Genomic DNA, 12,616 nt, shown 5'->3' with positions numbered 1-12,616 from the left:
GCTGGGTGCATATTCAAAAAGGCTCACATAGGAGCACATAGCATGTAACAGCTGAATTTAGCCTGTTTGTCTTTAGATGCAGATATCAGACCAGGCTATTGGTTTATGTAACATGAATGTGAGGGCAGCATGCTCTCTTGCAAGAGCAGCAAGAAATGTTTTATTGACCTGGTTTAGTACTGTGTGAATGAGCAGTCCTTTAGGATGTAAAGGCTTGTGTACTTAAGATCCCTAATGATTTGCATTTAGAATGTATAAGGTGTGTGGATTCAAGATCTCTAATGATTCGCAAGTTTAGACTTGGGCTGGTGAAATTACCATATGATTAAGAACATGTCACTATTAATTTTCCCAAAGTGAGTAGAATGCTCATTAGTAAGAAAATACAACTTGTGCATTAACACAAGCAACATGACCTTCACAAAGAACACAAACTCATCAAGAAAGAGATGGAGAATAATTTCAAATTACTGTTGCAAGCGGTGATTACAATTGATGGTAATTGCCTTCCACCCATGTGCTCTTGTGAGGGAGCTTAGATGGCTACATGGAAATACACTGAGTTATATATCTCAAAATTGATAATTTGGATATTATGGAAGCTATTGAACCCATCTATAGATAGTACCCAAGGGTGATCGTAGGATAAGTCGGCCAATGTTGGCCACCCCCAGACCCTTTGAGGTCAGTTTTCCTTTCGGATCCCACCACAGGAGGACGGTGTGTCCTAGGAAGATCTCTCTATATCCTTAGTGTGGTTTGAGGTATATCATCCCGCACTTGCATTTAGCCTATTTGGCATGATGTCAAACCTACCTAAGCCATGTCTTAAAATCATCCAGCCACATATGGCCTGCAAACCAGGCTCTATCACAAAGGGGCGTCTCCTCATAAATGGGGGCCTTACAAAATGTAGAGCTAGCTGGTACCCGGGCAATCAATTATGACAAGGGTGGAGCATTGATTTCTAATGCCCCTCCTTAATTTCCACGGGTAGGTGAACTACCTCTTCGGTTCATCGGCAAGTTGATGAAGATGCGTCTTCAGAAGATCTTTCCCGAGAGCCTTTGTGAAGCTGTTCACACAGTTCTCTATTGTCGGAGAGTAAACCATCTCAACGTGTCCATCCATGATGAGCTTGTACACAAAATGATATTGAATCTGGATGTGCTTTGTACGAGCATTGAACACCTGGTCCTTTGCAATCGCCATGCAACTTTGGTTGTCACATTGTAGCTTTGTTGGTTGAGTCTGCCTTCGTAGAAATTTCTTCAATCGCCACAAAGAGCTTCAAATGAAGTTTGACATTGTTAAATAAACTCCTGATGGGCTTCAAGGTGCCATTCTTCTCGTCTGCTCACCTTTTCCTGCAGTCATTCTGATAATGACCAAATTTGTTGTAGTAGAAACACGTCATCTTCTTCTTCTTCTTTTCCTTCGAAGAAGATAGGTTACCGGAACCTTTACCCTTTCCTTTCTTCATACTCGTAGAGAACGTTGAATCCCCATCATTGCAAGTCTTTTGACCCATCTCCTCTTCTAGAAGCATCACATAGAAATCCTCAAATGTGAGAGGCGGATTTTTGACTTGAGTATTCAAAGAAGCGATTAGACCTTCGTACTTGTGGGGTAGGGCCCTTATGCACCTACGTGTAAGATCGTGGGTCATCATAGTGATTCTATTTACTGCCATCAGGAACCAACCAGGATTTTGCAGGAGTAGGCACATGCTGAATTAGCGTCATGACAGAATCATTGACATTTATGATGATGGAACATTGCACGGGCGATTCCTTGAGGAAGGATAACTTTTCTCTAACGTAGTCAAAAGCCTTAACTAATTGAATTGATCTGACCGAACCCGTAAGTCCCAAGTCAGATCAGGGAAAAGATTGCACTTGGATCATAGAGACCAACGCTTTATTCCTCATTGAGAGGCACAGCCGTTGATTCTTTTCCATAGAACATTTTTTGTCCGGGATTTACCTCATCTATCATGCCATAACAGAATTGAGTCTTAATTTAAGGATCCATCAGTCCAGCCTAACCCCATCCACTCCCGTGGGTTAGCCAATTGCCCAACCACTCGAGTGATGGGATCCAATTAAGAATCTGGTTAGGTTTTGTCCCGGGTACGAGGGAAAAGAGTTCCCAGGCCCCCTAGCCGGATATTCATGCAAACTTAAAACTAGTCATTTCCTCCTCCGCGCCAAAACAAGAGTAGGATCTGGTGCCATTGTTTGAGTTGGATTCACGGGGGTCCGATATAGCAATTAACATCCCATCCACCCCTGTAATTGTCTCCTACAACTCATATGAAGACATGATTGCCTTCATTATGAACTTCTAGAGAGTGTAATTGGTACCATCCAACATTTCTTCATTTCGAAACGGTGGTGGTTGTGTCCAAGGGGCGTTTCCCACAAGTTGCACCATTTCTCCAGATTTACTGCACACAATAACTTGCTATGAATCCTTGTCCAGAGCCCAAGCTTTGATAACATGTAAGAAAATACAACTTGTGCGTTAACACAAGTAGCAGGAACTTCACAGAGATTAAGAACTCAACGAGATAGAGATGGAGAATAATTTCAAATTATTGTTGCAAGCGGTGATTACAACTGACAGCAACTGCCTTCCATCCAGACGCTTCCGTGAGGGAGCTTAGATGGCAATCTGGAAAGACACCGAGACAGAGGACTGTATGTACTATGAAAGTGAATGGGAGAAAGAATTAGGGTTAGGTTTTCATGTGGGAGACATACACACAGAGAGAAGAAGGGAGAGAGAGAGAGAGAGAGTTGTGGGGATAAGTCAACTCAAGCATTGAGTGTGTGACTCCCCTATCACACATGTATATTGCACTAGTACACATAGTGCACTTAGTACATTAAAAGTACTAAGTGTACTATGTACTATAACTTATGGGCTTGTACACACTATAAGGGTGGGCATAATGCCTTTACCCCAACAACCTCCCACTTAAAGGCAAAGTGCCCTTAAGTAAAGGAAAAGAAAAATCAGCATGTACATGATAATATACAAGGCCATATCAAGGCTGATACTGGCCTCATCCAATGCCCATCAAGTGTCTACAATGAGCAAACCGCTCCGGAGGTAAACTCTTTGTCAACAGATCAGCCGGGTTGTCATCCGTATGAATCTTAACAAGCTGAATTTGCTTGTTCTCTATCACCTCTCTGATGAAGTGATACTTCACATCCACATGCTTCGTCTTTGCATGAAAGACAGGGTTCTTTGCCAACTGGATGGCGCTCTGACTGTCACAATGCAACAATGGAATATCCCTTGTATAACCCAAATCAACCACTAACCGAGATAGCCATAATGCCTCCTTGCAAGCCTCTGTGGCTGCAATATACTTGGCCTCTGTAGTAGATAAGGCTGTGCACTTCTGCATCCTGGATATCCATGACACAGCACCTCCTGTGAATGTAAACACATAACCGGTAGTAGACTTCCGGTTATCTGGATGACCGGCATAATCCGAATCCGTGTAACCATGCACTAATGCATCCTGTTTGCCAAAGCATATGCACATATCCTGTGTGCCCTTCAGGTATCTCATGACACCTTTCACTGCTTCCCAATGCTTCTTGCCAGGGTTGGCCATGTATCTAGAAACCACTCCCACTGCAAATGCAATGTCCGGCCTAGTAGCAACCATGGCATACATGAGACTGCCACAAGCTGAAGCATACGGAATCTTGGCCATATCAGCCCTGCCACTATCTGACTGTGGGCTGTCCATAGCACTGAGTTTCACATATGGAGGCAAAGGAGTACTAGTCTTCTTTCCCCCGTCCATATTGAACCTCTGCAAAACTTTGCCAATGTATTCCTTCTGAGACAAATACAACACATGCTGATTTCTGTCCCGAAGTATCCGCATACCCAAAATGTGATTTGCATCACCCAAATCCTTCATATCAAAGGTCTGATGCAGCCTCTTTTTCAAGGCATCCATCTCTTTACGAGATTTCCCGGCTGTCATTTTGACCACTGGAGAGAAGATCTCATCAAAGTCCACACCATATTCCTGCTTGAAGCCCTTAGCCACTAACCTGGCTTTGTATCTTGGCTTTGCATCAGGTGCAACTTTGAGCCTGTAAACCCACTTGCATGGCAAAACCTTCTTGCCTGCAGGCAAATGCACCAACTTCCATGTTCCATTTTTGTGCAGAGAATCCATCTCTGACTTCATAGCACGCTCCCAAAGAGCCTCGTCTGCCCTCTGTAAAGCCTCCTTATAACATGAGGGCTCCCCACAGTCAGTGAGCATCAAGTAGTCAACCCCTGGAACAAACCTGTCAGGGGCTCTGGAGGGTCTTGTGGACCTCCGTACCCAATGACCATCATTTGCAGGTTGCTGTCCAGCCTGCATATCACCTATTGGTGGCTCCTGTTCCATGCCATAAGGCTGAAAAATCATGCCCGGTATCTCCTCTAACTGTGGTATATCCATAGGGATATCTTCTGCCATCTCTGGCTGTCCATTTGGACCATTTTCAGCACCATTTAAGGGCTGGTTTTGCTGCTGTAATGGCTGATTTACAGCCCTTGGTTGTTGTCCATGATGTCCATCATCATCAAAAATGACTCTGCCAGGCTCCTGTTGCCTTGCAGGCTCCTTATACATGCATGTTTCATAAAAAATGACATCATTGCTGCGTATAATCTTTCTATTCACGGGATCCCAAAGTCTATACCCCATTTCACCTCTGTCACCATATCCTAGGAATATGCATTTGTGAGACTTAGGATCAAGTTTGGTGCGCATTTCCCTGCGTATGTGCACGTACGCAACGCAACCAAACACTCTCAAGTGCTTGTATGACGGAGGCTTCCCTGTCCATACTTCCTCTGGCACTTTCCCACCAAGCCTCGTGTTAGGTGACCTGTTTATAACATGAACGGCTGTCATAACAGCTTCAGCCCAAAAACCATGAGGTAACGCAGCATGTGACAACATAGAACGGACCTTCTCTTGAATGGTCCTGTTCATCCTCTCTGCTGTCCCGTTTTGTGAAGGATCATAAGGAGTAGAGAGCTCCCTCTTGATGCCTTTAGCATCACAAAAGTCCTGAAACTGTTTGGACATATACTCTCCACCATTGTCGGAACGCAAAGCCTTCAGTGTTTTGCCAGTTTGATTCTCAACAAGAGCAACAAACTTCTGAAACACTGAGAATGTATCACTCTTCAAACGAAGAGAATAAACCCACACCTTGCGTGTGGCATCATCAATAAATGACAAAATATTTTGCCCCTCCCAAAGAAAGCTGAGGCATCTCACATACATCTGTATGCACAAGTTCTAACTGAGCATCTTTCTGTCCAAGAGCTTTCTTGTGGGGGCACTAGAGTTGCTTGCCATATATACAATGCTCACAAAACTGAAAACTTGAAAACTTTAGAGAAGGCAAGTAACCCAAACGAGACAATTGTTCCATTCCTTTGACACTGATGTGTCCCAACCGGCTATGCCACAGAGAGATTTCCGGCAGCTCGGTTGCATTTACATTAGCATGGTGACAAACACTTGCATGCATGAAGTAAAGAGTGTCCACCTTAGAGCCTCTGGCAACAACCAGTGAGCCCTTACTAGTCTTCCACTTTCCACGACCAAATGTGGTAACATAATCAGCATCATCAAGCTGTCCAGTAGAAAGCAGGTTCTTCTTGATCTCAGGCACATGCCTGACATCATGGAGCATAAGCTGTGAGCCATCTGAAAACACAAGCCTCACATCACCTCTGCCAAAAATCTTGCATGCATGGTTATCACCCAAATAAACTACTCCTTCATTGCCAGCAGTATACCTGACAAACAAGTCTCTGCAACCTGTGACATGAAAGGAGGCACCTGAATCAATGATCCATGAGTGCATACCATGACCATCTCCTATAAGAAGTGAATGGGCATCAAGTGAAGACGTGAATAGGACCTCATCCTCACTGTCACGTGCATGTGACACATTGATTTCTTCAATCTTGACTCCACTTTTGCCCTTTGGCTTTACATCTTTGGCTTCATCTTTGTCTTTGTCTTTGCCTTTTCCCTTTTCCTTCTGATCATTTTTCCATTTGTACCATTGCTTTTTGATGTGTCCCTTCTTGCCACAATAATGACATTCCAAGTCCTTTTTGGAGCGATACTTGCTCCTTCCCCGTTCTTGGCTTTTACCCCTTTGCTGGGATCTCCCACGTGCATTCATTGCATTTGACTTTCCAAGAGAGTTGTTTTTCCTGTTCATCTCTTCTTGAAGAAGAGCACCCTCAACATCTGCATATGACAGCATAGCATTCGAATTGCTAGTGGCTGTCCTGAATGTGTCCCAACTCTTTGGCAAAGTGCATAAGAGAAAAGTGGCTTTGAACTCATCGTCCATTGCCAACTTTTGATTAATAACTTGGCTGACAATACCATTAAACTCATTTAGATGGGCTGCCATAGACGTCCCTTCCTTCATTTGAAGACCTATGAGTTTCTTCAACCAATACACTTTGCTTGAGGCACTTTGCTGGGCATACAAGTCCTGCAATCTCTGCCACATTCCCCAAGCTGTCTTCTCTTCACGAATGCTGAAAAGTAAAGAGTCTGACACAGACAACATGATAGTAGATCTTGCCAGCTCATCCATATCTTCCCACTCTTCAGCAGTAAGAGAAGCGGGCATTACACCCCTTTCTTTGATAGGTTTGTGCTGCTTCTTCTGGAGCAACACATTATAGCACTGGGTTTGCCAAATATCATAGTTATGTGAGCCTTCAAGCTTCTTGATGTGAAGCAATGAAGAGCTCTCACCTGTGGTTGCCATAGCAATATGCAACCTGTCAATGCCTGACTCCCTGCAAAATGTGCAAACACTGCACCAAAAGCACACTGAAGCATGTACCTCTGAATTTTTGATTTCTGTTGCAAGAAAAAAAGGGGGGTGTCAAATTTGATGCTACTGTGCAGACTCGTGCTGAAGCTGTATTCGTGCTGCTTCCTGTGGCTCTTGCAGCAAACCTTTGTAGTCGGGCAAGTGCAGGCGTACTTCGACTTTCTTGAATCGCTAGTCGAGTAGGTGTTGAAAAAAGGGCCTACGATTTGAATCGCCGTGCAGAACTGTTGAAAAAAAAGGGCCTACGATCTCCCACGTGTGCGACGGAGAGATCGATGTTGTCGCTTAATCTCCGCCGTGGCCGTCTCGCAACACTCCACGCCGGTTGCCGCCGCCTTCGCCTGCGTGTCTTACGCCTTGTGGCCAGGCATTAGTATATGCGCAGCTATGCCTTGCGGTGACCAGGCCTCAACCACTCCCTATCACTGCCAACAGGACAGCAAGATCTCTGAGGTTGTCCCGCCCACTGTGCAGCGAGACAGGCAGCGTTTCACAAGAAAACACAAGCAAGTCCGTCCAGAGCAGCTTTCGAAGGTGAACACAGGTCCATCCACAATAGCTTGAAGGCGGGCAGGTCCAGGCAGTCTAGCAGGCTCTGATACCAGTTGAATGGGAGAAAGAATTAGGGTTAGGTTTTCATGTGGGAGACACACACACAGAGAGAAGAAGGGAGAGAGAGAGAGAGTTGTGGGGATAAGTCAACTCAAGCATTGAGTGTGTGACTCCCCTATCACACATGTATATTGCACTAGTACACATAGTGCACTTAGTACATTAAAAGTACTAAGTGTACTATGTACTGGGCTTGTACACACTATAAGGGTGGGCATAATGCCTTTACCCCAACAGAAAGGAGGACGCACAGAGTTGTGAAGGTAGATCTCAAAACTAATAATTTGGATATGATGGAAGTTGTTGAACCCATCTTCATAGAGTACCCAAGGGCGTTTGTATGCTAGGTCAGCCCATGTCGGCCACCTTATGCATCTTCAAGACCCATTTGAGGTCACTTGGGTGCCCATTTGGGCCCAGCAACTTGAGGACAGTGTGGCTTGAGAAGATCTCCCTCTACCCTCAGTGTGGTTGGATATGGGTATATCATCTTGCACTTGCATAAAGCCTATTTGGCATGGTGCTAAACCTACCTAAGCCGTCTCTTATCCATCTGGCCTCACCTTGGACCCTAGTGTCCAAACCGGGCTCTGTGGGGTGTTCATGCTACTGTACTAGAGTTTGGATGTTGGGATTTATAGTCTCGTAAGTGTGTATTCGTCTCTCTGTGTGTACCCATCGTGTACGTGTACCCACTTGTGTTTGTGTGCGAACAGTCCCAAAAAGCGTTATTGTTCTTGTATGTGTGTGTGAACACTCACTTATGTGTCTAGGTGAGTAAGTGTGTGTGAACCCACTCTTAGAGTGGTTAGAATAAATATCTTGATATTATACTTACTCGACATAAGCAATGATGTCATTTAGATGAGCCTCTAAGGCTATAAAAGCATTATACTTGGTGAAGCTTATTACAATCAATCAATCAAATCATTGAGTTGTGCATTCTCTTTCTCTCTGTTCACCTGTACAACCATTGCATGGCTTGAAGGTTCATCATTTCTCTCCATCTCCATGGCTGAGCAGGTCCACACCAATAGCAGCAGCTAACACGTAACCCTAACTTGATCCTGCCAACTTGGTATCAGAGCAACGAGGGGTAGGGTAACCTGCACGCTGCCAATCTGTGTGACCCACGCTTCTGCCCATCAACAAGCTGTTGTCCAGCTCCTTCAGCTCGTGACCAGCAGCCCTGCTACGCCTCTGCAATTAGCTGCTGCTGCACGGTGGCTACTCCAGCACAATTGCCTTCTCCGTGCCTACCTCGTGCCTTATGCTCCTATGTCGTGAGGTCAGCCATGTCGGCGTAAAGGCTTGTAAGCTTTTTAAAGGCTTAAAAGCCTTAAGTCTAAGGTTTACCAAAAGCCTTAATAATAGGCTTTCAAAAGCCTCTCGAGCATCCAAAGTTTCCGCCTCTGCCAGCACCGCTTATAGAGTGCCATCGCCATCAGCGAACTGCCCGTCATTCCACCACCGGCTCGCCACCAGCATCAGGTCACATTCTACTAGTCGCGCTGCCCTACTGTGCGCAGAGTTGCTACTCCACGTGCGTCACCTCTCCTATCTGTTCCCGCTCCTCGTACCTACTGCCCATCACCTTCAACGTCAACTCGTGTCCAATGCCTTATATCTACTGCCCAGCCAGCTGCGCAACAGATCTCTATGCCATCAGCCTGTGACATGTAGCAATCACGGTTGGCATCTGACACATCAGCTGCAGATTTACATTAGCATTTGAATTTGGTCATTTTTCGCATTAATGGTAATTCTCTGATTAAAGCTCCAATATCTTCAAAAATTTAGGGCTTTCCTGAAATTTCAGCAGTCAGCCCAAAATTTAAGCCCCTACAACACTAGATCATGCTTTCAAAATTAGGGCAAAAATTGCCTAACTGAAGCGTCTACAAATTCAGAAATTTGAGGCTTTCAAATTGAAGCCTCCTTCGACACATTGAAGACATTCTGTGTTCTCTGCCCTAGTCCCATACCTGAAATGATTGGCCAAGCATCAATTGCGTGGTGACGTCGTCGTAAACGGCATCTTCATCGACACTTAACCAACTTCAGAAGTTTTTTTAACTTCCATTCCTTGTGTTTACGTGTGAGTGTCATGGGTCCTCTGCCTGGGTCGCCCCTGAAAAAGATTTGTAGTAAGTGTACGTCATGTATGTCAATTTTTATGTGTTTGTACTGCCTTGTGTTATAAAAGGCTCCTGTACTTCAGTTTATCCCTGTTTTGTGTCGGAGGATAGCTTAGGATGGGTGACGTATATCAAGTGTGGTCAAGCCCCTCATCAGGCCTGGCATGAGAGTCTAGGTGTTGGCCATTGTGATCTTTGTGTAGTTGTGGGTCCAAATTGGCATAGATATGAAGGTTAATCCCTATAACACCACCTTGACTCCGAAGGGGGGTTTGTTGGGATTCAGAGTCTTGTGTGTGTGTGTACACTGTGAACAGCCCTTAAAAGGGTTATTGTTCTTGTATGTGTGTGTGAACACTCACTTATGTGTGTAGGTGAGGAAGTGTGTGTGAACCCACTCTTAGAGTGGTTAGAATTAATAGCTAGATATTATACTTGTTTGACATAAGCAGTGATGCCATTCAGATGAGCCTCTAAGACTATAAAAGCATCGTACTTGGTGAAGCTTATTACAATCAATCAATCAAATCATTGAGTCGTGCATTCTCTTTCTCTCTCTTCACCTGTGCAACCATTGCCATGGCTTGAAGGTTAATCAGTTCTCTCCATCTCCATCGTTGAGTAGCTCCACCAATAGCAGCCAATGTTCGGATTAACTTGTCTTTAATCATAGGCTTGATTGGTGGGCTCTAGTGGTACAGGCTGCTAAGGCTTGAGCAATGGTAAGCTTGATGTTGTTCTAGAGGGTAGCTTTGTGTGGGTCATGAGCTCTCTCCTCAATGGTCTTGTATGTCATTGTGTATGTTTCTCGTAGTTGAGTATGGTTGGGAGTTGAGTCCAGGTACACTCAAGCTAGGGTCCAGCCACCAAGAGCTAAATAAGTTAGTGTATGTTTCTCATAGTTGAGCATGGTCAGGAGTTGAGTGCAAGGTACACTCAAGCTAGGGTCCAGCCACCAAGAGCTAAATAAGTGCAGGATTCCCTGTGAAAGAAACATTGTGGATGAAGTGGATTTTTGGTGACTCCAAGCAATGCAGGAAAAAATGCTGGAGTTGTAGGGTGACAATTACAGTTGTGTGGCCAGTGTGCAGAAGTGTGGTTTATGCTCACCCAAACCACATTGAGGTTCGCTATCAGTTCAGGTGTCATGAGCTACGTGTAGATATGTTGGCATGTGCCATGTGGTACGCTAGGACAAATTGCGTATCTACATCAAGGTTTATTGGAGTAGATAAACTCTAGGGTAAAAGGGCTGCATTAAGGGTGCAATCTCTTCGTGCCTTTGAGCTCACCAGTCTCCCATTGGCCTCCCACCTTTTTATAGCTCATGTTATGGCCCTCTGATCCCTAGCATTTCTAGCCGTTGGTCAGTGAGAAATGCATCTGTGATATGGTTATTTTTACCACCCAATTTAGAGGTGGGGCAAAGAAGCTTATTCTCAAGGGCTGGGAGGTTCTTTGGCTGCAAGACCCTCAGGTTTTTCACAGACTACCTCCTGTGTCTGTGAAAAGGGGAGATCTCGCTGGCCCCCGCCCCCATGGGAGGGGGGGTTCTCCCATCCATATGATGGGCAGGGGATTTGTCTAAAAGACGGTCAGTTCTATTCAAAGAGTCTCGAGCACACGAATTAGCAGTGTAAGCTGTGTTCTTTATTGCTGTTAGGACCTTGGTATGTAAATGTAAATGGCTGTCTTGTCAAATTTTTCATTCTTGCCCTTTGGTTTCTCTTCCCCGCAGGCTTTAATTTTTTCTTTTGGTCTTCTAGAGAAGCTCGTTTATGGTTGCATGCTTCTTGTTTTTGCAGCTTCTAGAAGGGCTCCAGACTGCACCCAAGCTTGGGAAAAGTAGCTCATTACATGATAAAGGAAGCAGACCAGTTTCAAAAGGCTCCACCTTAACTCTAAAAGGCCCTCCATCTCCACAAAAGCAGTAGGTCACTTCATGGATTTTCATGTGCTATGCTTTGGATGGTTCAAAATCTTTTTTGATTCCTGCATCGTAACTGTGTTTCTGCTCTGCTTTACAGAGTTTTGAGGCCTTAACGACCCTTTGTTCAAAACCTGTATTTGGTTGTGATTGGTGTCTTTCCATCAAATAAAAGGTGCATGCTAAGAAATCATGAAGGGTGCCCAAGGGTATGATAAGTGCTTTTTTCATCAACCAAAAGGGTGTGCTAAGAGAGCATGAAGGGCAGCCAAGTGTGCGATTGGTTTAAATCATCAACAAAAGGGTGTGCAAAGAAAGCATGAAGGGCACCCAAGGAGAGGATGCGGAGCTGCTAAAGCATGCTGGGAAGATTGTGACCGGGGAGAAAGGGTTCACAGGTCGTAAACCCTGTGAGTAAGACTGTACAGAAGTGATTGCAATGTCCCCTATTCATCTGTGGTTTTATGTAAATACAAAGCAAAAATTTCATCATTCTCAATGATAATTAGTGATGGATATGTGGTTATGTTACATGCGTTGTCCTGCATGAAGTTGGACGCTTTCAGACAGGGAGGACATGAGATGGGAGCTACAAGAGGTGCAAGTCTGTTGGGGAGCTTCTGTGTTGGGGGTTCTTAACGCAGAAGGATGTGGTTGTAATGAACTGGTAATTATCATGATAATCCTGGTTGTTTATTTACTAAAATCTTGGATTTGTTGATGAATTGAGTCTATTAGCTTCTCTTGAATATACACTGAGGTTGAGATGTATGGGCTCTTGATGATATTGGTGCGGTTGGTGTTTTGATGTAACATCTGCCTCAAAGAAACCAATTATCTTTTGAGGTGAGTGACCAGACTTCCACATTTGTTCAAACGTACTGTTTTGCATATAATTTTAAATGTGTTAAGGAGTTTTTATTGCATGACTTGAGTAATGCACGTGTTTGGCAAAGCGATGCTCCCGTAAGTTTGAACAGCTTTGTGATAGATATTATACTCAAATGTCTGGGAAATTGACTTGGGAG

General features: G+C 44.5%; 1 protein-coding gene across 3 annotated transcripts in view; it reads left to right on the top strand.

Moving 5' to 3' along the window:
* Positions 1–12,338, top strand: part of G2484-1 (protein) — a 68,547-nt gene extending 56,209 nt beyond the window's left edge. For all 3 annotated transcript variants that reach the window (XM_086810692.1, XM_086810690.1, XM_086810691.1), the window contains 2 exons: positions 11,467–11,591; positions 11,689–12,338. In XM_086810692.1, the coding sequence (XP_086666818.1) occupies positions 11,467–11,591; positions 11,689–11,704 (141 nt within the window). In that variant the 3' untranslated portion in view covers positions 11,705–12,338. The remainder of the gene's footprint in view (positions 1–11,466; positions 11,592–11,688) is intronic.
* Positions 12,339–12,616: the final 278 nt, after the last annotated feature.

This window comes from Cibotium barometz, chromosome 16 (assembly GCF_041138505.1).
Source record: "Cibotium barometz isolate CiBa-2024 chromosome 16, ASM4113850v1, whole genome shotgun sequence".
Lineage (NCBI taxonomy): Eukaryota > Viridiplantae > Streptophyta > Polypodiopsida > Cyatheales > Cibotiaceae > Cibotium > Cibotium barometz.
The sequence above is the reverse complement of the archived record's forward strand: the minus strand, read 5'-3'. Positions and strand labels throughout refer to the sequence as shown.